This window comes from Vanessa atalanta, chromosome 4 (assembly GCF_905147765.1).
Source record: "Vanessa atalanta chromosome 4, ilVanAtal1.2, whole genome shotgun sequence".
NCBI classification, from domain to species: domain Eukaryota; kingdom Metazoa; phylum Arthropoda; class Insecta; order Lepidoptera; family Nymphalidae; genus Vanessa; species Vanessa atalanta.
Genome location: NC_061874.1, coordinates 5200545 through 5226693, shown reverse-complemented (window position 1 = coordinate 5226693; position 26149 = coordinate 5200545). Strand labels below are relative to the sequence as shown.

The 26149-nt window shown below is 34.2% G+C and overlaps 1 protein-coding gene across 1 annotated transcript; it reads right to left on the bottom strand.

Annotated features, from left to right (window-relative positions):
- Positions 1–218: 218 nt before the first annotated feature.
- Positions 219–26149, bottom strand: LOC125077761 (ankyrin repeat and BTB/POZ domain-containing protein 2). Its single transcript, XM_047689804.1, has 24 exons — positions 24915–26149; positions 18017–18195; positions 13055–13242; positions 9467–9622; positions 8898–9042; positions 8465–8588; positions 7898–8029; positions 7545–7671; positions 7055–7200; positions 6657–6844; positions 6274–6402; positions 5886–6067; positions 5508–5746; positions 5169–5394; positions 4884–5028; positions 4538–4671; positions 4204–4331; positions 3808–4022; positions 3505–3632; positions 3309–3395; positions 2959–3116; positions 2201–2360; positions 1422–1604; positions 219–1190 (listed from the first exon to the last, which is right to left on the bottom strand). Exons 1-24 carry the CDS (start codon positions 26129–26131, stop codon positions 993–995), a joined length of 4914 nt encoding a protein of 1637 aa, XP_047545760.1. The 5' UTR covers positions 26132–26149; the 3' UTR covers positions 219–992.

Sequence of the window (26149 nt, the reverse complement as noted above, 5' to 3'; positions counted from 1 at the left end):
TTTGTCCTTAACATTAAATATCTACATAAAGATAATGAATTCCTAAAATATTTTTTCTTTCATTTGAAAGTGTTGTGCATATTTAGTTTCTTTTAACCACAAAATAATAAATTTTACGAGAGAAGACATTATTATGTACACATTTCTAATAATTAAGAATGTTTTAACTTTTTATCCACTTTGTACAGAAAGTAAAATATGTCATTTTAATTTGATTTCTTATTTAATTTTTTTTTAAAAACAAACGGACTTTAAGCTTATTTCTTTTACGTTTTTAAATTTTTACCCAACTACGGTAAAGGATAGAAATTTATATTCCTTCATTTCTGTATGTACATCTATATAAAATATATAAATGGATGTTTGGTGGATTTGTTTGAGATTCAAAGAGCACGTCACCTTTGATAAAGCCTAGTTTTCTACGAGGCGCCAACTAATAAGGCGCTTAAATGTAGTTTAACAGACGATAGTCGCCATAGAGTCATACCTTTTAAGCATCAACAACATTAACTATTCCGTAGTCGAGTCTTAACTATTAAATCTTGCGTAGACACATAATAACAACGATATTGGTTTATTAGTTTTAAACAATTTGAAAACAATATGAATTAGGTATTTTAATAAATATTAAATTCTTACGACTACATACTTTTTGTTTCGTAAAAAGAATACCTCTTTTTTTTCATCACTTTTGTGCTTTTCTAATTCGAGTCATATTTATATTCATTATATAAGGCTCTCTTTAACTTTTAGATTATTTTAGAAATTTAGAGCCTTATAACGTCAGTGACAATCAGACTTTTTAGAATAACTCGCAGTAAATAAAAGTCCATAGTTTTCAAATACAATTTACATTTCGAGAGCCCAACCAACTGAATTCATGACGAAGTATGTCGATAGCCCTCGGCCTTTTCGTTCCAGAGAAAAGGGAAGGCTGATTAAAGAATAAAACAAGGATCATGAAAATAAGATCGTTAAGGCGACGACTTCTGCTATCTACTTTTAGCCTGGCTTTTCCTGGACTCTATTCTCTTTTGTAGCGTTGTCAGCAGTGCACCCAAAACGTTGTGTCCTGGTAACCTTTTACCAAAAAGCAATCGCTTAACTGAATCGTCGTATGTTAGAAGAGCGACCATGTTTTGTAATAGAAAACCTTGGCAGTATTCTAAAAGTTGCGTTGCCCCATAAACCTGAAACAAAAAAAAAATTATGAATACACTTATGCTCTAAGTTTCCTGTTAAATCCGTTTTTCTATGTTAATTTATGTTTCTCCTTCTAAACTTAATGTCTATATTATATTTATAATAACTGACGTGATTTAGCACACATACCACTAATTTTATATATATTATACTCAATTTGTAATGCGAATAAACAAGTAACAAACAGACGGACAGTAAAATAATGTGCAAAAGAATACCTTTGCGTGTATGTAGACGGAGACAAGGTTATGCAGGTCAACAGCTTTGGCCGCGCGCGCCTCGCAGTGTCTCTGAAGCGGTAGCAGTTGGAAGAAGGACGCCGCAGCCAACACTTCCAGCACGTCGCCTTCCGCCACATCAAGGCCCGAACAACCGCCCGAGTACAGGTACTTCATCACTTGCTGTGTTAACGATAAAAGACATAGTAAATGTAATTTTATTTATCACTTAGAATCGGTTAAAATTGCAAGTGGTTTTTAGGACCTAATTACATTCAATTTTAGTATTATAGGTATATAATTAGGTGTTTAATTTAGTTGTTTACCTTCATTATAATATACATGTACTCTTAGCTCTATAGCTGTATATAGAGTATCTATGCTTGAAGTTTAATTTTAGTATCAACATATTTTCAAATGGATTGTTATTAATATTTGTGTTAATATAATCTTGATGTTAATATAATCTTTTAATGTGGAATATTTCGCAAAAAGGTGCATGGTGTAAAACTCCAAGATTACAAACAGCAAAAGTAGTTTCAAAAAAGTGAAAAATTAATTCATTATTAACATACTAAGTACTAAGGAAGTAATATACAAGTAACAAGTAACTATATTATATAACCATATTCCCAAAATTCAACGATAATTATAAACCAGGATACAGAAAATAACCATTTTATGCATATATATCTAGAAAAACAAATAAAAACTAAGTCGATTGTTTTTTTAAATAATTGACTTAGTTCTATTTGGTTGCGTACAAAAACACTTAGTACCTCAAATATATGGTATCGAATATCATTGATTTGCACGAGTGGCGGCGCGCTGGCGGGCGGCGCGTCGGGCGGCGTTCGCGGCGGGGCCAGCATGGCGCGCAGCCGCGCCGACTCCGACACCAGCACTATCTTGTGGCCGTAGAATAATCGGCCCTCCACCCTAAGATGAACGCTTGCTTGTTAATTACAATATACTTTTTATTGATAGCAAATGTTAGGTGCTTCTCTTTTACTTCTAGTGTTGATAAATTTGTTACTTCTTTAAGCGTGCTTTCATTAAAAAATAATGTTATTCACAGACATTAGACATTACCAGTAGAAAGGTATGAAGGCAGAATAGGAAATTGGTCGTAAATTATGTTGCCAAAAGGGACGAACTTTAGTGGAGAGTTGTATATTTGAAGATAAAGAGAAACTGAGATTTACATATGACACATTTACTAGTTTTTCTACTACTAGTAGCGTATAGACTCAAGCATTTAAGCATCAAGCATTAAATACTACATAATATACTCGTATTTTCAATACAATTAAAACCAAACTCTGTAAGTTATTCTCTTGTCATACTACTGAAAATCATTTATTATCACTCAAATAATGCCGGGAATTTTAAATGGATTATACACCAATATAGTTATGATAATTAACAGACCAACATTAAATTCTCAAAGTAACGGTAGAATAAAAAATGTTTCAATTTTGTATCGTAGTATAAAATAAGCGACACCGTTCTATGAATGCACGTATTGTGCGTTTACCTGAAAGTGACGTCAGCCAGCGATGGGTTGTTGACGTAGGAGGGATCGACGCGAGCAGGAGCGGGCGCGGCGGGCGGCGGCTCCATCACGGCAGGCACGGGCTCCCAGCCGTAACACGCACACAGGATATCAGCGAGCAGCAGTACTGTGCCTTCCTTCTAGTGATTCCATCAAGTGCTCATTAGTATACTAAGCATGTGGTTAAATCACTAATAGATTATTTTATGACGCGGCTCGGATACATACGGAATCAAGCAACATTTATAATAAAAACAGATAACGACAATTCGTCAGATAAAATTAGATCTTCGTCAGTGTTGTTTTAATAATTTGACTAAAACTAGAAGTACCTTGCTATATCGTAAAATGTTGAAAAGCAGAGGGAGACACTCGTAAATAAACTGCTTACTATAGTGACTGTCATCCGACGGACACACCTGGAATTCAAAATTAATGGTTATACATTTTAGAATATGTATAAATTTTCCAAATAAAATTTTCTTTCTATTATATTTCTATATAATAGTTTTGAAATTACATAGTTACCTGTAAAAAGTCTTGTAACAACTGATCTATCACGTGGTCGAGAGAAGATTCTGCGGCAGCTGCTAGTGATAGGGTCCAGGCGTGGAGAGACCACGGGACTCCAAGAGCACGCAGCTCAAGAGTTATATCTAAAATTAAAAAATATAGTTTTACAGTTTAGCAATATTATCCGGAAGTATATTGTGAAATTAAAACAGAAAACTAAATTATTAATTACTATTTGTTGAAGAAACGGTTTGTGCTAATATAATGGTAAACCTACTACTTAAATTGTAATTATTATGATTACCACGTCCTCCGTACCTAAATGATCAGTCTCAGCGGCGTAATACATGGCATCTTGCAGCGCCCTCTGCTGCTGCTTTGTGAAGGGTGGTGGCCGGCCAGCGACAGGTGGTGCGCCTTCCGCCAGCACTTCCTCCAGCGACAGAATGGTGCCGCCGCCAGCGCGCGTGCCGCCACGCACCGCAGCGCGCAAGCTCGCACGTCGACCGTGAGTGCAGCACACCGCGACCGCGCTGACAGAGTGGTGTAAATGCAAATTACGATCATGCAAAATTTATACAAGTAGGGAAATGCCGACAGCATGCAAAGGTGTCGTATTAAATTCGTCAATATTAAATGTCAACAATACAGTCTTATCACGTATTACATTTTTTATAAATTTGTGTTCATATTTTTGTAATAAATATTACTGACCTGTAACACCCATACTGTGCCGCTGCAGAGTAGCACAAAGCATCATTGAGTTGCGTCGAGAGGAAGGGGTCAGCGCCGTGGGATAATAACAACTGCACCAATTCTAAATTGCCGACGCCACACGCCATCTTGAATTAAATTGATTCAATTTTAATCATAACATCTAAATAATATATCGGTGTTTTTTCTCACTACTTAAAAGAATAAAAGAGGTCAGGATGTCCTGAGGGAGAACAGTGGGCTAATATTTTTTTTCTAAATAAATTTAATACATTTTCACTCGGATGTTTGAATAATTAAATGCAAGAATTGTGCTTATTTTATTTTAATATACCTGTAATGGAGTGAGCGTACACACGTCGTCGCCTCGTGCGGGAGCGCCGTCCACGCGCGCACCCGCCGCCAGCAAGCGACGCGCCACCTCCACCGCGCCCGCGCCGCTACACGCGTATACTAAGGCGGTCCATCCTAAAGACACGTAAAATGTAGCATCTTTACGATTTTTTGTTATATAGTATATTTATTATATTGTAAGTGGGATTAGAGAGGATCTTAATTTTTGTTTATTTACTTATTTGATTGTAAGTAGACTTGATTAAATTAAATAATTAACAAATGCTCAATAACTAAGCAAGAGTATGTAAAGAAAATAATAATTATTTAACTAGGAAGAGACTTACCGGCGGTAGGCGGCGTGTATCCAGGACTGGGAGGGGACGCTGAGTGCGATGTGAGTGCGGGAGTTCGTGGCGACAACAATGCACAGTGCTGAGCTGCTGCGCCCCCGGTCTCTACGTTGGGATCCGCGCCCGCTTCTAGCAGCATCTATTAGAAATTACACACGTGACAACATAAAATCAACATGACTAAACGTGCATGCAAAATATATTTAAATCGTTAGCAAAAGTAAAATTTTTATTTAAGGAGCTCTTTATTGTTTGAAATTGATAATTTTAAACACTTACGGCAACGACTTGCTCGTCACCGGCTAGCGAGGCTTTCATCAGTGCTGTTAGGCCCGATGCATCAGTTGCATCGATGCCGGCGGGCGGTAGGAGCGCTCGTACTCCACCCACCAACTCAGGTCGACCGCTTAGTAATGCTCGTTGTGCCAGACCTAATGCCGCCCGACTCAATTCGTCTGGTGTCCGTTGACAACGCGACCACGCTGGTTCTATCGCCTCCTCTAGACTATAGAAGATACACGATTATAAATACATATTTTTAAATGATACATTGTAACGGGATACTTGATTAATAATAAATTTGTATAGATATCTTGTATTCATAAGAGCAAGACTCACGTGACAGGCCGTGGCGGACAATCAGCATGCGGCAGTAGTAGTCTCGCAGCTTGCAGCACGTCATCAGCGTCAGGCACTGCGGGAGGCGGGCGTAAGGTGGCGTGTGCGCGTGCCACACGCACCCACTCACCCAGTGGCGGCAATGCGCCCGCACCGCGCTCCCCCCACAACCCCGCCCCACCTGCGCCCGCACAACCCGCGCCTGATGCGCCCGATGCGCCGCTGGATGTGTGTTCTAACTGTTAAAAGATCACAACCAAGCGAGTCGTAAAATATTACAAAAACTGTTGCGAACAGCTTGAAACGCTTAATTTACCGAATGTCAGTACATTACTGTACTAAATACATAGTCTAAACTAGAATCTAGTCTCTTATTACCTGTGAACATCGCATAAAGTAGTATAGAGCTTGCTCTGCACCGGGCGACAGAGGCGGGTGCCGTGGATGCACCTGCCGCAGTACTGCTCGCAGTTCTGCTGCTGATCCCGCACACGTAGTCAATAACACTGATGTACCTGAGCCGCCGCTGTTGTTAGAACCGGCGGATGCACCCGATCCCCCTGCAATGGTTTTATTTGTAAGATATTTAGCACACAAAATTTCAACAGTTAGTTTATAAGATATGTTGAATATATATATTTAGTTGTTATTCGATAACATTGTAATTTTGGAACTTTGAAATCTTAAATTTAAAAAAATATATATGTTAAGAATGAGTAAAATGTCCTTGAGTAAAAAGTTGCTATAATAACAATTTTCTACTAACCAGAACCATTAGTGGTTATTCCTGAATCGTGGCTCAACCCCAACTGCCGGTGCTCTGGTCGTGGTGCTCCTGAGGATGAACCAGAACCTAAAGAACTCATGGACTCCCATCTTGAGAGGGATAACGCTCCTGCAAAAGTAGAACTATATTAATAACTAATGCTTATAACATTACTAAGTAATATAGTTCCTGTACTTTTAAAGAATTAATGAAAATTAGCAACTTTATATGCTTGATATGGAATCCTTATCAATATTAAATTTAACGCAGTCCTTGTCTTTTATTCCATCTATCACTGAACTAAAATTCAAAATAAGATGAAACAGTTTTGATATAAATAGTTGAATAAATAAAGACCAATTTAATGTAAGATTAATAAATACCTGATGCTACTCTTCCTGCGTTTAAGTGGCTATATGGTTGAAGCAAGCCCCACAGATCCGCGCATGTGGCGACTGCGTGGTCGATGGTTGCTGGCGTAATGGGCAACGCGGCTGCACTACTACCAGCTATTAGCGCTATCTCCTCTAAAAGCGTTTCCACGCCCGCACAGAGATAGATTGCCGCGTATCTGTTGATTATTCAAGTCAAATTTCATTGAAGTCGATTAATTATAGTTAACGTTTTATTGCATTTCGGTAATATAATTTTATTCGTGGTGTCAGAAAAAAATATTACATAATCATTTAATCAAACTGATCTTAAAACAAACGAATGCCGACTTGTTGATGATATTTCTGCTAAGGTAGTGAATCTGTGAAAAAAGTCACATTTTACTGACTCGTGCACGAAGGATGCGACGCGTACGTCCAGCATCCAGCGCTGAAAGCGTCCGGGTGCGAGGCAAGTGCGTGCGCGCGCCGCTGAGCCGAGCCGTCGTGCTGCACTGCCAGATGTCGCGTACATCGTAGCTGCTCGTTGACAACCCTACGATGGAACATATAATTACTTTATTATATATAACACTTCTTGTCGTTGACGGTCAAGGGTTTTAGGTATGTATAGCCTATGTCCTTTCTTGTTTCATACCAAATTTCCGCAAATTTGGTTCAGTGGTTTAGCTGTGAAAGCGTAACATACAGAGTTACTTTCATGCATTTATAATATTAAAATACAAGTAAACATTTATTTTTCATACCTTGGGCTTGTTAATAATGTTAGGATTAGCACGACTTAATCACGAGGTGTCTTTCTCTCTATAATATATGTTTTTTAATATATTCATTTTTTACTTCTTTTCCTTATTATTTAAAAAATAATAAGATTTTTACCTTGATGCAAGCGTCAGCAAGCGGAGTGCTGAGTACGATCCGGAAGGCGCCAGCTACCTCGTGCTTGGAACAGAAGCCAAAGTTCTGCGACAGACGTTGAGCCTCCCGCGCGATCCGGACTAACGCTCTGTGGAGTAGTCATTAAACGTAAATTAAGTTTAGTAAAATAAAAATATCAAACTAAGCTGTACGACGTCAACATAATTGTTATTTTGCGTATCGTGTTTGTCTTTTAGTGAAGCGTCTCTCGATACCTGATGCCGTAATTTGACAAATTTTGTTCCTCTGTGATTATTAAAATGTATTCATAAATAAATTATTTTTAATAATCACGGATAAAAATAATATCGAACCTTTGTAATAAATAAGCAAGTCGCGGTGGTGCATCGGGCGCCATCCTCGCGGTGAGCTCTCGACAGCGGCCCGTTTGCAGTGCGCGGCTGACCTCGCCTGCCGTCCAAGGCACGCATCGGAGCTCTACTAGTCTGTGGATTTGTTTTATTATACAAGTTTTGTTAATCAGCTTAGGTCAAAACGTCGTTCACTGTCTTTCTTTAGATAGGTTTAATGTTTTAATGAAGATGTTTTTCAGAACGAATTTGGCTAGGGCCGTTTCATCGGAAACTGGTCAAGTGCACATGATATTTTGTAGTGTAGACGCCTACACTATAAAATATCATGCTGCAACTGTAGCAATGCACTTTATTTCCTCACTCATATTTCCAGACTCGGAAAAGAGTGCGGTTTATTAAATGTCTTGAGCCGGTATTAGAATATAGGATCATATTATGATCTGTAGCAGTAAAAATAGTCACTTGAGTAACTATACTACCTCGTAACTTGTAACTTATCAAGATAATTTTAATATGAGAATAAGATCGATCGATATTATAAAAACAATTTCATTAAAATCTTCTTACCTATTATGTGAGTCCACCCACACGAATTCATCAGCACTCGTGACGTTTGTGCAGACCGTGTCAAGTGAGGGTTGACGCACCAGTGGGGCACGTCTTCGTCGAGCGTCACCGACACTGCCACCCTCTGCAAAGTTTTGAGTGTATAAGACAGACATACAAAATAACAGTAATAGCTGTAAAGTCACTATAAAAAACACATTTCAGGCCATATTTGTTTGGGCATATTTGTGTTAAATTTTATCCAAATCCGCAGATTTTGCATGATTGAGCTACAATAATCTAAACAAACAAATAATATCTATTAGTTTAGAATTAGAATTTATATGGAATATGGAATAAAATAACGTTATTATTAGTTTCGTCCTTCGACCTTTAATCATAAAACCGGGTAAATAAGAATAAAGAGTGAACAATACATGTAAGAATTTGTAACCTGGGGCTCCATTATTACTGCCACCACCAGCACTTGAAGCACCACTGGTCGCTGTGCTACTGCTGTCACGGGATCGAAGCGTCAGCTGTTTGATCGCTGACCTGATGTCCTCCAGACCGCCTCCACCCGGCCAAGGTGACTGTAACTGAAGAACCATTAAATAAATAACAAAATCTTTGTATGAAAATAATAATTTATTTTCAATTAAACCTTGTCTATTATTTATTTATATATTTATTTATATTTCATTCGTGCTCTGCGCCTAAGGACAATTAAATTCTGCTACATGTGTATCATTTTATACTTAACCTGAACTGTAACAGCGTGTTGAAATAACTGCCAGGTCTCCTCGAGAAGGGTCGAGGTATTTTAAAAAAATAATAAGGAATTGATATTGTATTTTCGAAAATTAACATTTTTTTGCTAGTTTACATAGACAGACAGGCAAATGGGCCACCTGACGGTAAGTGGTCACCACCGCAGTTAATTTTTGGACATTTGTCATATAAAATATAACGTAGCGTGTAGTGTAGTTTTTTGCTATATTTACTTTGATTATAATTGTCTACCTTATTATGAGGTCGGTGTTTTGTTCTTGCGTGCGGCGGTTGTCTTGATCTGCGCGGCTCATCCCGGCCCGCTTCTCCACCACCGCTGTCCGACATCGACGCGTGCCCTGACGACCTATTCTCATCCGAACTGCTATTGCATTCACGTACACCATTCTGAAATTCAAATAATTTGGTATATTAATTTTTCAAAAGATCTATACTACTATATACTGTTTGAATCTTCAGTATGAATCTTTTGATTCTTTTGTGTAATATCTGTGTTCGTTTTAATAGTACTATAGAAGAATATTTAGATCATGTTGAGTTTTAATGTATTCTATAATGACGGTATTACTGGCGTAGTAAAAAATTCGTTAGGAAAGTTGCTGATTCGGATGATATTAACACGTTCGCTACGGAGAAAATTTTGGTCATTGACCCGTGAGTGGGTCTGCCTAAAAAAGCCTTGTTAGCCATGGGTGATTTGAAATAATACCTAATAACTTCGTGAAAACTTCTAATATTTAATAAATTTTGTAACTATAATTATTATAAATAAATAATATATATTAAAAATTACAATAAAATATATTATTATAAATAAATATAAATAATTTTGTATATTTTGTAACTACAAAGTTACTTGTTTCGCCAATGGCTCCAATGCCTGTTTTTCAAGAAAAGTGGAGAAACAAACACAAGGCTTTTTGACCTACTATCGGACTGAATTGATGGTTAAGTTAATGATAATTTTAGGAATGGAAAAATTTTTGATGAAAAAATCAATATTATTTAATTTTATGTATATTTTTATTTAAAGATCACAAACGATTATCACTAAAACACTTGAGACAGTAACCATTAATACAGTCTAGGCAGTACGACTGATTTTGGTTTTTTTTTTTGTTTCATGGTGACTTTCAGTATCATATTTTGCTCAAATTTCATTATTGAATAATGAATATTGTTTTTCTTTTTGCGTTTGGTTCCTAAAGCTACTGTGCTGACCATCACCGTCCACTGTACATTTTTTTGGCAAATTCGAGCAAATCAAACAAACTATTTTGGCTTCATTCGTGTAGCTTATTCATTCGATGGAAATTAATTTATTTTAGACTGCAAGGAAAATTCGAATCGCATTAATACACATGCACTCGAAGAGACTAATATTTCTTATGCTTCACATGAGGACTTCGGGCCTTATATTAACAAGGAATGACAATTTTTATTCAAACATGCTGTATAAGGTTGAAAGGTCTTAAATATACTTTATTATAAAAAATAGTTGACCTTCAAGAGACAATCTGAAATATACTTTTGCATTTATAGCTTATCAAGAACTATTCACGTTAGAACTTTTGGACCAGAGAGAAATCACTGTATTTTGCTCCCGCGCTGATAGCTAGTTTATACTTAAGGTCTTGGAGCCTTGTGTCGCAGCGAACATGTTGATCAACCCGTAGCACAGCACCATGGTGGAATAAATTCCAAGCGTTATTATTAACAGATTAACAAGCCTTTTCCCAGAAATTGGTCATATTTTTTATGGTTATATTACTTTTACATTTCCTTATGTCTTTAGCTTGAATCTTTGTCGGATAATGTATGTGCATTTAACAAAGAGATCGTGTTCATTGAAGTATTCAACATGCGCTTAACTAGAGGAATTGAGTCATCAGATAGAGCTAAAAAAATCTTATGAAATGAGTTATCGTGACGCCGCGCGTCGCAGATGCCCGAGCTCCCATTGTCAACGGCGCTTTCGTTTTCGATCTCGTAACTTCCCACCCATTACGCTTTTCCCTATCAAAAGACCGTGGGATTCCGTTAAATACAATGCTTATTTATTTTTTAGATAACACTTTCGCTGTATTACGCTTGGGTAATTTGTGTAATCGGTGCGTTCACGTCTAATTAATGAGATGCGAAAAATTATGAATAATGGTTAAAAAATTGTCGATCTCATCCTGTTATGTGAATATCTTTCTGCTAAAATTCTACATGCGAATAATAGGATAAATAAACGGAAACGCCGTTGTGTTATTGAAATGTAAATTTTAATTATGTCAATCTTATCACAAGGACTTGTACCAAGAGTAAATTGTCTTGGCCTACAACCGTGACAAACAACCTTAATGTATTTCTTACACGACGCAATTGAATGTAATACTATTCGAATCCCGTAATATTAATATCGTAGTGGCGTGCGCGGGCGCATTAAACACCAATTTTATCCAATCGTTACGAATTGACTGATATAGATAATATACCCACATCGAAATACCGTAAATCTGTTGTGTTTGAAAAAGTAAGGCTGCATTTAAATAGTTCTTTTTCCTGTTATGAGCTTACTTTTAGTCAAATTTAGTAGCTAAGAGAGCATAATGATAAACATTTTAAGATATTTCATCCAATAAGATATTCCTTAACTAAATATTAAGATATGTTAAGTCTGGTCATATCGACATGGTACAAAACAAAGTCTATATCTTTAAAATTACGCATTTTAATGTGGTATTCATCGACAAATAGAATGATTAAGGAGGAAGCCTTATATGTACAATATATGTATATTAAAGTAAAGAAAAGCCGGGAACTTCAACCTTCCCAGCCGGAAAAAAAATCCATCTAAAAGTTTTATAGAGATCCTTATTGTACCTGGTATGGGAAGCCAGTGTGCTAAAAACGATAGGAATTTAACAAGCAATTCATAAGAATTTCATAAATACGAATTAAAAATGTTGTATCAATAGTACTAAAATTATATATAAATGTACAATATAAAATAAATTCGCTTTAATATTACTTTGCTAAGAAGGAAGAGAAAAGCGTTAGTCGGATCGCTGGAAACCGCTATAAATTGTGTTGCTTGGTCAATAACAGTTACATCTGTCTTCGAAGTCGATTTATCGCCTCGAAACACCATAACTTTAGTAATATCAAAGATCTATCGAAAATTATTTTATAGAGTTTCAATCGATAACAATCATTCAGGAAAAAAGTCCAGAGAGATTTTCTTATATTTCTTTAAGTTATCAAAAAGATATATATACAAATATTTACCTAATATACGTGTATTGCTGCACCTCCATATTATGATTTCAAAATCATCAATATAGGCTTAATTTGGAGCGGGTTTAATTGACCTATTACATTCCATTGTTATATATTTTTTAATTCTTAAATGTAACTGTATTGTTGTTTGTGGAGTACAATAAAGTATATTAATAACAGTAATGATACATCACATGAAAATATGTATTAAAAAAATCAAGCCAATGTAAAATAATTACAGCTATAGCAAAAATCATGACCGCGTGGAAATTGGGCAAGAATGCTAGCAGCAGTTCCCCATTGTATACCTAGCTTCTGGGCACAAAAATAACAAGCCCTCATCTTATACCAGAGGAGGCAATAAGATCCGGTATTATAATTTTAATCAAGGTTTTTGCACGATTTCAAACTACATTTAAATTGGTTTCTAATAATTTAACACGATAACATCACGTCACATAACATTACCACAAATAGCTTAAAGTTTTCAGATGCCTTTATCCTAGATTTCTCTATCTACAAAGATCTACAAAGATATAATGTTTGTCGCACCTGCACTGGTGCTGTCTCCACAGGCCGATGGTCATGCTTGGTCCGTCGTTCCAGTGCATAGCTACTCTGTACTGGAGCGCTGCGCACCGGAGAACTGGCTACTGTGATCTGAGACACAGCGCTCACTGGCTTCAGTTGTGCAGCAGTTGGTGCCTCTGGAGACGTAGGGGGCTGATCTTCTACATTTGCTAGGAGACAAATTACAAAAAATTATATAATTTTAAATCGATTTCACATGGAAGAAGGATACATTTTCCTGTTTAAAATGGTTAGTCATTGTGGATTTTTTAAAATACACATAATGTCGTGTATAATCTGTAATACACACGAAAACAAGAAGAAAACTCTAATAAGAAGTATTTGCGTTCGGGAACTCAGCACGACAGTTGAAATATATCCCAGGTCACTGTACAGTCTAAATAAAATAAGGAATGAAAATGTCGCCAGTGGATAGTCATAAACTTAATCTCAATCTGTTAACAATAAGTTTTAATTTAATTTAACAACAATTCCATTAGTTATCATAGCTAGGTATGGAATTTCCGCGTTCCCTACCTCGGAGACACGATAAACTTTTAATGAGTAACAGTTAACGGCTAAAGGCGCATGTAAAATAACGGGTGGAATTAAATATACACCATCAAACAAAGTGTTCACTGCAAACTCTGGAACTTTATCTTTGTTCGGATGTTTTATTTAAATAGGCGAAATAAATAAACAGTTTATGTAACCTTTAGTACAGCGTTATTTGCTTATCGTTTAATTCGATAGGGTAATATTTTTTGAAGAAAAGGCCTGTGTTTTAAATAATGATGAAGCTATGATCATGACAAACATAGGTTAATGTTATATCTTTAATATGTTAATGTTTTATATTTCAGTCATATTTTTAATAATATTATATAAAATCTCTTCTTGTGTATATAATATGGCGTTGGACATATCATTGAAGTACATAAGTACTTTCACATTTCCTTACTCTCGAGAATTTAATTTAGAAAAAAACATTCAATTTTTTACTATTACCATTTCAACAATGAAACTCAGAAAGCAGTTTAAATTTCTACTTAAAATCGACCCTGTTATGGTTTTAGTTCCAACCATCCAATCAATCAATACATCTTTAGTGACTCAGACAGATAGTATGTTAATAAAAGTATCAAGATACATTGCAGTAGCAAATAGAAAAGTAATTAAAAGTATCAAGATATATTGCAGTAGCCTTAAAACTAACCGATAGTTGGTATATGTACATATTGCTGTTAAGTGATGACATGATGGTAATAAATTTGTAAGTAGACAGTTGTTAAGTCCAGCTACGAGAACAGATAGTTGACCAACATCAATAAATACTTCAATAATGATCAAACCCGCCGCTATCTAGCCGCATCTATTTTAATACGAGTAAAGACGTATTGATTAGCTAATACAGGGCTGTTCGAGACATATTCATTGAAAAGAAAAAAAAATATATATATCGTAATTTTTGAAGTATGGGCGAGATGACGTCTTCTTAGCACCAAGTAATTTATATATTACCTATATATTATAAAAAATATTAATATTTCATACAAAAAAATAATGAACAGACATATTCTCTACACAATTAAAATTTTAAAATGAAGCAACATACAAAAAATTGTAAAACAACATACGTAGTCAGTACTTCCCTTTATAAAACTTATATTACAATTCCTAAGGAGAAAACTACCTTAATATTAGTAAACTTGGAAGTTACGAATTACTACTATGATACTTTTATCCATATACATTTGTTCATATTGAGTTAGAACTTATCCCTTCACAAAGTTGCAGGTTCGATTATGACCACATTTCGTTTACTAGTAAGGCTTCGAACTTACATAAAAAGTAGTTGTATGCAATTGATTTATTGGTCTCTGTTCTGGCAGCCCTTTCTGATTCTTATAATTAATTAAGACAAGGGGCAAGACTTAATAGGCCCATTTGTCTCAGACGTGGACAAGCAACTGTGTTTTATTTATGTATATGTATATACAAACTGTTCTCTGCTCGCCTCACTGGATTGGATACCAGCTATATAACTTAATAAGTTAGAGACTAGGTACTTAAGTTTCACGTGACTTCCCTGCCTATTACCGGAGCCGGATAAATAATGTCAGGGCTACTAAGCAACGAAATTCTCGAGGCCCCTCTACCCATTTTTAAACCTTATTTTCTAATTCTTGGCCTGATTTTTTTATAGATAGCAAACGAGCAGGAGGCTCAATTTTGATAAAGGTTTGAAATACATATAAAAAAAAATAATTAATACGTCAAAGTAATAATTGTTTAAAATTAAAAAAAAAAAAAACAATTTTATAATTTTTGTAATTTGTAAAAAAATTAAAAAATAAATAAATTACATTCTAAAGACTTAATTAATTAGACTTGATACAACATATGAATCACTTTCAAAATTAGGTTTGTGAAGACGTGTCTAGATCAAATCTTGTTATTAATTATAATATACAGTTAATTACTAGCAGACTTTAAGTACAGCTTAGATTCTTAAAAAAATATTTATGGTTAGGATTTTTAGGATTTAAATAATATCACTAGACCAACAACTATGCTTTTATAATTATATTGTAAACATACATATGGAATTTAAAAGCAGTAGTTATTTTTTTTAATAATTACTATTTATTCGTAATTTGCTAGGAGTTCTATAATTAAAACTTTATATAAAATCATTTTACAAATCACTTCCTTCCTAATGAAAGCGCAGCAAAAAATATTTGTCACTAATAAACATCAACGCCTACAAAATTACTGGTATCAGCTTGGTGTAATATAAAAACAACTAAGTAATATTATCAGATAGCCTTCAGGCCAAGTGTCAAAAAATAAAAGTACTTATCAAAGACGATATAACATATGATATGTATAACAAATATGACATATTCCAAAGCTAAATATCCTCGTTAAGCGAGTTACGAAATATATAAACGAAATACGAATGAAATAATTACGAATAATTACAAGTTTTCACATCTTACAATCGATTCTCATCGACATTGTAACACTCGAGTTCACTTTTAAATATAAAAAAAAATTGGATTTCCTTCGAGATGGAAAGCGATGGTTTTCATTGCGCTTGGGAAATTACTCACAATTGTTACAATTTACTCTTTTTACGCTTCTCGACAAAATCGATGACGACGATACGATGTCGATTGTCTATCAAGATTTAGTGAAATTGAGTTTCTTATTTTGTTTATAAACAACTAGATGCTCGACCGGACTCCGACCGGGTACAATAAGGATTTTATACCGAACTATTTCTATTTCACCAATCAAGTCAACTGGTCTATTCGAATTTTTACTACGGGAATAAAAAACGTCGCAGATTTTTACACGTCTATTTAAATACATATCTCATAAAATTTCTAAAACTACATGTTATTGCATAGTGTATGTATCGACACAAAACGCATAAACTAAAATTTTTATTTATTTTAATAAATGATAATTCATTGTTTGATTTGTTTATTTTAGTCAATTTTTTTTAAATATTTATCTATAACATATATATAGATCTTTGCTGTGTATTCATAATAATAATAAGCTACTTTACAAGATATAAGTATACATATTATGTTCGTACTGAAGCTATCCATACCAATCAAAGGATTAGTCATTTTTGCGTGATTACGGAAAAAAATAAACAAAATTGGTTTAGTTATAATGTCAGTCTGATTAAATTTTACTCAACTCATACACAATAAAATTATAAATAAATAAAATGGAAATTGTTGTGGAAAATCAGAAGTAACGACGGTACCACAAACACCCAGATTCAAGACAACATAGAAAACTAGTAAACTTTTTCTACATCGCCTCGGCCGGGAATCGAATCCGGCAGCTCGGAGTGGCGATGGCGTACCCATGAAAACTACAAACAGTGTAGACACTACTTGACCACAGATGTCGTCAAAATTTCAATATATTTTTTTAATATTATTAAAAAAATATATTGAAATTCTTTCTTGTTTATTTTTTGGAATCAAGAAATAGTCATAATTATTATAATATAAATATTAAAATTAATAATATTTAGAAATATAGCGTTATGCCTAAATAGTCACTGGTTATTGTCGATAAAAATGCCTGCTAGTGTTGTATAGACTAATAGAATGCTAAAAGTGTAACTTATTAAAGATAAAAATAAGTTTTTAGAACAGTGTAGTTTTTACAAAACTTAACAGATGTGTGCAACCTATTTTACAGAACAGCACATTTGCAACACGTTTTTATGTTTTATAATAATACGGAAATATTCAAGAGGTCAACACATTATATAAAATATTGAATTTTTAAGCGATTTCTGTAAATATAAATTACCATTTACACTTTTCAATTTGGACCAGTAGTTTTTGATATTATATTTCTATATATTTGACTAAACGCATGTTTTAGGATAGCGTCTATGAATCCGCACGTTATACACGGGCAGATCATACAAAACGATTGGAGTAGTAGTAAAAGTAGATTACCGTTATATCTAGTTAATAACATTTTAAAATAAATGACTGACAAACGCACTGGTTAAACCGGTCGGATTGACGAGATGAAATTTTGACCAATGACCATTAAGAAAGGATTTTTCAAAATTTCGTTATATCCCATGGGGATTAAATTGGTGATGAAAGTTTGTTTGGAAATTCTTTATTCTGATATTTGAAATATGTTTTATTGAGCCAAAAACAGTCATTCTACCATATTTGGAAACCCCTTTTTACATTTGAACTAAATGCAAACACGAGCAATTTAAAGTCTGTATATTATGTCAGATCATAATAATATATTTTTTAAGAAAATTTATTTCTTAAATTTCCCGTTGGGAAATGATTTAAAATAAATGATTTATGCAAAAAAAATGTTTTTAGATTTATTAATGTCCATGTAAATTTGCATTGATAAACATTGTTAAAAACATACGTTTAGAAGGCGGTTCCGCCGGCGGAGGTGGCGTGGTAGCGCGGTGCGCGTGCGGTGGCGGTGAAAGACGGCGCGCATGCGCGGCTGCTGCACCTGCTACACGTACGCGCAACGCGCGCGCTCCTGACACGCTCGCGCACCACGCGCCTTCTTCAGACGGCCGGCATCCACTCGACGGCCTGAAATAAAGTGTTGACTTCAGAAATAAATATAAAACGTATCAATTCAATGAAATTCAAATAAATAAGCCCCATAATTACACTTTACATTAATAGAATCTTAGGAAGATGTTTATAAATGAAAAAAAAAAATTGATGGCCAGAGGCTGACAGAAGATTTGGCATTTACATCACTGGCTGTTAAGTTGGGGTTGACCATGAAGTGTGGCAGAATTTCATCTATGATAGAAGGTTACCTTACGATATTTTTATGCACAGCCAAGCATCACATGAAAAAAAAATGCAAATTAAGCATATGAATAGTCACTGATGCTTGCCCGGATTTGTACCCGCGATCTCACGTGTATTATCGACTAGGCCATCTCGGCTAATAACATGAGGCGAGGCTATAAGAAAGTAGTACGCTAACTCGTTGATCAAATTAGTTAGAACTTATAAATAATTATTGTTATAGTTGAATACTTTATTAAGTAGTTTTAACATCTCTTTGTAAGGCAATACGCAATTTAATGGCATTATTTGGCACTATAAGCGGTATTCCCAAAAACATCGGCCTTGGAAGAACTGTTTTTTTATTAAAGTAATTATGATGAAAGAATAGTTAAAAATAATATCTTAATTGTACAAAACTGTTTATATAAATTCCACGGCTACTTATTGCAATTTACGACTGATCGAGGTCAACCGTCTGGTTATGAAGATCTTTACATACGATTGAGAGCAATGCACCTCGCGTCAGGCGTCTTAATGCATTAAGAAACAATATTGCGGATTCGAGTGCATTATTTATACAATTAATGAACAAGTTTAATGCAACTCAAGGACTCCTGGAGTGTTTCCAGATATTTGAGTTATTACTTATCAATTAACATTTGTAAAATATAAAAGCCTACGAAAGATGAGGTCCCTTCGAAGTTGTGCGGCTGACAAGTTTAGTTCAATTGCTGACTTTGAACAACTTTGTATGCGTGCAATTATTGTAGATTCTTGTTTTAATATAAAATTTCTTCTTATATAGTGCTTCTTTTATCGTTGGTTAATTAATTACACATACTTATGTATATATAATAAATTTATAAATAATACAGGATTTACTCTGTACGTACATAGTTGACATGATGTTTCTCACATGACATTAAACTAAATTAATAATTAATTTGTCATCCATAATAATATTATATATGTTGTCTGTCTGTTTGTTGCTCTTTCACAGTCAAACATCGGAACCGAATTTGATGATGAATTTTGATATGAAGTAAGCTTAACATATGCTACTTTTTTATGCCTAACTCCTGACGACTAACTCATTAGGTAGCGACGCTAGCGTTTCAGGGTTGAAAGGACGGTTCTTTTCTTATATAGTTTATTTGATTGTAGAATATAATAACAATTATGATATAAATGTTCGATTTACGCTGTAAATTAACAATGTATATAAAAAGTTCATTTTAATTCGATTGCTTAGTTTTTGTCATTGCACACTTTTACTTAACCATTCGAAGCGTGGCACTTTACGCTGCGTCGTGTATATTGTCGGAGAGTGATGTTAAGTATACTGTTAATCAGAAATTGAAATACTATGGAAATTGATTTTCCTAATTTACAAAGTTTTATAATCGATTTAACCACAGCATCGTTTCTATTCCGTTGAGAATTCGACTTGCACGTCATGAAAGTTATCCTTTTTTTTTTAAACTAAATAAAACTGAGTTCCTATTTGTTAGACAATCTTAACCAAAACATCAATCCTACAAAGTGATACAGAGTTTTCAGTGATAAAATTTTCCATAAAACGTTACAATTATAAACTATTAAGAGTCAAGCGCCGACTGCATTTCTAAGTCATTATCTATCGTTTTTATTTAGATGTGTGTGCGTTTTTTGGGTTGTCTTTCTAGTGTTTCTTTCATGTAATGCTTTCACTTATGGTTAAAATGTGTACAATTTTATATTCTACATACAATACGTGTATGATTTTACTTCTTGTTTTTATATTATGTATTTTTTTTTAATGTATAAAGTTTCATTTTTTTTTTTATGGCATTGGTTGGCGGACGAGCATATGGGCCACCTGATGGTAAGTGGTCACCACCGCCCATAGACAAAGCCGCTGTAAGAAATATTAACCATTCCTTACATCACCTATGCGCCACCAACCTTGGGAACTAAGATGAAGACTGTTATTTGGCGGTAGAATATCTGATGAGTGGGTGGTACCTACCCAGACGGGCTTGCACAAAGCCCTACCACCAAGTATTAGTCATTAAAAAGTTCTAACGAGTATTTAGTAGTTATGATGTGCTCCTGTCCTCTTCTCCTCCGAGCTAACCTGCATATGGGTGTAATTTTCTCGTTTACCAAATCGCATTGAAGCACGTTAGTGGATGTCCAAACCTTTCCTTTTTCCTTTTTGAGAGGACATAATGGTTTAAACCAACAGTGAGACATTTAAGTAATACTCAAATATAAGTAGCTTATGCCAATTTACATTTAAATTATAAATACAGTCATTTTATACCAGGAATCAGAAAAACTAGAGTTGCTTATTAGAGTACTTGACTTTGAGTTTAGCATATTTCGCTATAATACTGAATGTTATTTAAAACTATTTAGTAAGTTCAAGTAATAAACATATAACGGTATCATAACAATACCTATCACAGTGATAACCGCGGTCGTGTGACGAATTTGCGCGGGCGCATCCGATGTCCGCAACGAATCGGCCTAATGTCCTTTAGCTTCACGACTGTACAACTGTTCCGTGAATTACTTTTGTTATAAGTATGGCTGTTTTATCTTTGGACTTTGTGTTTTTTTTTAATTGGAAATTATTTATCTGATAAGTGGCTAAAATGGTTTCAACTCTTATAACAATCTGAACAAACTAGATCACTTCAGTTTTGTATACGATTTTATTTTTTTACAATATATTTGCAACAGTTTAATTATCTGGTAAATTGATCGGTTTGGTGCCGGAAGTGTGGGGGGGGGGGGTAGTTCATAAACAAATAAAATTTGGGTACCTCTTGATAATATCTAATAGACATATTAGTATCTCAATATCATAAAGATTTTGCTAAGTATAACAAGTCATAACATATTTTAATTATTAAAAGAACACATAACTGAATCATATCATCCCACTTCTGTATATTTGAATATTGGATAAACATGATTAAATTTCTTTTGGCACATTCTTAAAACAGATAATTAAAAAAAGCAACGTAAAGGTGCCTCACAAACATACTTTTAAATTTCGAAATTTATATCTACTGAGCGATCTCATCTTAATATGCAGTACAAAGACGAATTACATAATTAATTATGATTTTAAGAAAACGGTCAAATTAAATGTAGTCAAGATTACGTCTGTAAATTAGTAAATACTAATACACACATTACGTACATAAGTAAGACAAGTGTTGGATAAAAACGAAAGTGGAAAAACACGAATAGCCATCATCATCAGACGCAGGAAGCATGAATGCTAAATGGAAGTGCGTTTCTTACGAGGCATGTGAACATTGTTATGTAACTACGGGAAATAATCTTTATAAAGAAAGAATTTCCTTTTCGACTTCATTAGAAACTGTCACAGACTACAGCTATTCGATTTTCAAAAATGTATAACTCTATCTTATAATAATATAACTTATTGTAAAATAGTTTCATTTACATTAGACAAAATAATAATAATCATTTTAAATAAAAAAAAAATCCATCTGAAATTTTCAATATACGAGTATTTGCATTATAACGGTTTCACCTACCATCTGCATTATTAAATTGATTTCCAAAAATGTTCCCTAAGAATATTTTATTTTACGTACAGCAACAGCCATTTGTATATATAAATGTATATATAATTGCCCTTCACTGGTGATTGAGATTGACGGTTTAATTTCGCATGTACGATATTTCGAGGGTCCATCAGGCAAACATGTTGTCAGAAATTTAATCAGATTTATTTTGCTTTCTGCGTATTTTCTTTAACTGTTTAATTTGAAAAATTAAATCGAAATGTAATCCTTTCATATTTAAATTGACTGTCGAAATTTCGAATTGTATGTTTTTTTTTAAATAATTTAATAAATACAAAACACGTATTAACATGTCATCATCATTATCATTTTAGTACTTATTGTAATACTAACTAAAAACAAAAGTATATTGGATAAGAAAGGTATAAACTTTACAATAACAAAATATAATAGATTAAAACGATTTTCGAGTATTATTAATATTTTTACTAATTTCAAAGGGGAAAAGGACCAATCTTACCGCACTACCTTAAATCGAATTATGTGGATTACAACCAATACAAAACCATATGGCAACGGCAGAATGTTATCACAAATTTATAAATTAAATAAAATTTATGCAATTTCAATCGTCTTAATACTCTCGCGATCAGCATCTCGTTTAATTTTCCATATAGAAATTATTTTTTGTATAGCTAACTCCCTAAACACCTTATCCATTTTTATGTGTAAAAAATATATGAAACGACTCTTGAAAACCTCTACCTATGTACGTTGATGGTACAATGTTAGAAACCATCACGCATGGGCTAACAACGAATGCCGTGCCAAGTCGCATCTACTACTCTAGATAATACATATTTCTGTATATTATAATAGAAAGAATTACTACAAAATAGCCAAATAATATATAAAAAAATACAATTGTTATCGTAATAACTGTTGCGAGCGTGTTACATTTTTGGAAAAGTTATATAAATTATATTTAAAACAATTGTAAACATATTATATCATTTCACTCTTTTCAACGAAACTAATTGAAAGAAGCCAACACAGCCACGTTGATACAAGCGAATATAAAAACCAAATGAAGGTTTTCATTAGCTGAATTTGTACATAGAAATTTGCATGTAAGATATCGTGACACGTGTAGAAACGGCTTTAAACCTTTAACATAGGAGGAGACCGGCAGTGTTACGGGCCGTTAAACACACTATCACATTTCATATATATAAATACTAAGTTCAGAACGCAGTCGTAGACCATAAACCGAATCAATGGTAGAAATAACACAATAAGTAGGAAACGATTCGAAAAGCTAATTTGAATAAAGAATAACTTGAATTAATAAATTTTAGAATGACCTGATTTGAAATAAAACTATATTATAAGTAGTATTCGAATATCTGTAATTTACTAGCTGACTATTTCACAATTATATTTTTAAATATCTTCTTTATATGGTATTCTGTATCTATGGCTTTGAAGTTGATATATTAGTAAAAATAGATTGTTTTTCAATACTGGGTACATTATTCGTACGATTATAATCAAATACTAATCGATAGATGTATCGCAGAAACCTTATGATGTTATGATTTCATAAGAACGTTTTATATAAAAGGCTTAAAGTAGTTTACGGATATAGTTTAAAGTTTGAAACGAAATGTTACGCAAACATTAATTGTATTCCATGTTAGACAAAGATTTAAGCAGGTTGTATTGAATCAAATTATGATTAGGCTGTACGAAGTTGGAAATTTATTTTATGTTTATGACCATGCAGTTGGTTTCTTAAGATTTACATTTGTGTGTGTGAAACGTTTGCAGCCATGCATGAACAAATCAGACCTACTATAACAAAGTGAGCTATTTTCAACTCTAATACAATTATATACTGAATTGAATAAGATTTCGTTCCGGTGTCAACACAGTGTGAAGGTTTACGTTCGTCCTTGATAATCTTCTGTGATTTGTTTCATGTTTTAATGAAAACATATACTATTTGCTCTTACTAATATACTCATTATAGTTTTAGTATCTTAATATATAATTATGTGAGTGTTTTTTTTTTTATTATTGGAACATGTTTTTAAATTTAAGTAAATAAGATATTAAGTAGACTATGCATGAAATTAACAATTACTGACGAATTCCAAACGAGATTAATTACAACAGTAAAAAATAATTAAATTCGGTTAGATAAGACGGACGAGAAAGTGAAGATAATCCCTTGGTGAGTTATGAAACGAATCATTTTTGAATGATAATTGTTTTTGCAAATATTAAAAATTCCCAAGGAAGTTATATGATCAGACAACAATAATCAGACCTCGGGAAAGACGAAACAAAAGAAGACAGCTAATGTGAACTGATACAAGAAATAATTATATTACCTGTTGTTTGTTTATTACGTAAGATAAAAATTATGTCGTACATGAAACAAAAAATCGCGAGCTAATACTAATCGAAGAGGATCAACAAAATAAGAAGCTCGTACGGGGTCGTTGACCTAAACAATAAGTGTTATCAGAAGATCGCAATTTGATTAACACGAAATGTTTTTACACAGCTGCTTCTTCAGAAACCTCGTCGTAAAACAAAACTACCTGCTGTATTTACGTAACCAGCTATCGTGTTCATCTTTACGAATTGTTCGCATGCCAATATGAAACGCAATACTTTCTGTGAATATTACAAAATAAACAAAGTGTGTCAGCAATCTAATAAAATAATTTTATATAATTGCCGTATTTTATGCAAACATTCGCACACAATGCATTTGTGCTAGAACACCGTTTCCTGGACTCACAATAATTAAGAATTAACAATCTTAAGTCACACAGTAACGGTAAATTTGAATTCATTAAGATTGAGTTACGCGGTACGAATCTGGGTCAGAATGTCTGTTTTGAAGTATCAAGATATTTTTAAATAATTTAATTGAGTTCAACTAACCGTTTTCTCCAATCTTGAATGAAGCTCCAGTCACACTGCTCATCCTCATCTAACACCGTAGCCTCATTGTGGTCAACTCGTCCTCCATGCACTAGCTCGACTAACTGACGAGCTCTTTCAAAATTACCTTCAAACTCTACTACTAAAAATCCATCTGGACTCACAGATTCAAAAATATCTTTTTTATAAGTCGCATCGTTTACAGTTACAATGTCGTGAGTTTCTTTAAGATCTTCGGTTTTGATTTCAGAGTAAATAGCCTCCGGTACTTCGACTTCGGAAACTAGTTGAGTTCCTCCACCTTTATCCACATCTTTGTTTGGTTCCAAATTTTCAGACTCAACTATTTGTCGATTAACGTATATTGCTTCTTCTTTTTGGTTCGTGATTTCCTTCTGTCTATTTTCTTCTTTTTTCTGTTCTGTGTGTTTCCGAATTATGGAATCTCCGAAATATATAACTACTTTGTTATTATTTTGAGTTATTTTATTAGCCAAACCTCCTTCAGTGAGAGGGATGTTGGCTTTCCTTGACTTGTCATGAGATAGTCTCTCAGTCAATTCATCATAACAAGGAGGACGATTAGTATAAATCTTTTTATCTGCAGCTTCTTTATTAGCTGCAATCTTTTTTTCAACGCTTTGATACACAGGAGGTCGGCAACATTCATCGTATTGCGAGTTCCACTGCTTTGGTTCGCTGTAAATATGTTCCGGAGGTGACGAAGCTCGTTTCAAAGGTATGTATTTTTCGTGAATGTTTTTGGAACTCGGTGCTTCGTTTTTTCTGAAATTAAGAACGCTTCGACGGAAATTTGATTCTTGAATGTCACTGTTATTTTTTTTAGAACGCGAGTTCCCTAGAAGTTTAAACAGAGGCTTATGTTCGGTTTGTTTAACACGATCGGTGCTAGGTGCTTTGCGCATAGCGAAGGGCCCGGTATCTTCGACTGGTTGCTGATATAATTGTTCACAGCTGGTTGATTTATGAGATGACACACGAGATTTAGCAGGTGCGAGCGGTTCCCGGCTCTGCCAGTGTCGTACTGAGAGTCTTGCCGCTCCACGAATGAATTTCATGGGTTCCCAGGCCTCCGCCTTCCTGAGTATAAAATTATCACACATGTTGTGTTTCGCGGGCGGTTTTCGGGCGTCAGCGGCGTGGCAGGACTGGAGCTCGCGACATAGAAAGCACGAGCAACGCGCAGAGCACAGCATGACTACGCGAGCGCACCG

What these genes read in the sequence shown, in the direction of transcription:
- LOC125077761 (XM_047689804.1), bottom strand. Translation starts at nt 26,131, where the DNA reads ATGCTGTGCTCTGCGCGTTGCTCGTGCTTTCTATGTCGCGAGCTCCAG. An exon ending in CAGTAATAATGGAGCCCCAG is followed by an intron (nt 8,589 to 8,897) that starts GTTACAAATTCT and finishes AAAACTTTGCAG; the next exon opens with AGGGTGGCAGTGTCGGTGAC. An exon ending in AATAACCACTAATGGTTCTG is followed by an intron (nt 6,068 to 6,273) that starts GTTAGTAGAAAA and finishes AAACCATTGCAG; the next exon opens with GGGGATCGGGTGCATCCGCC.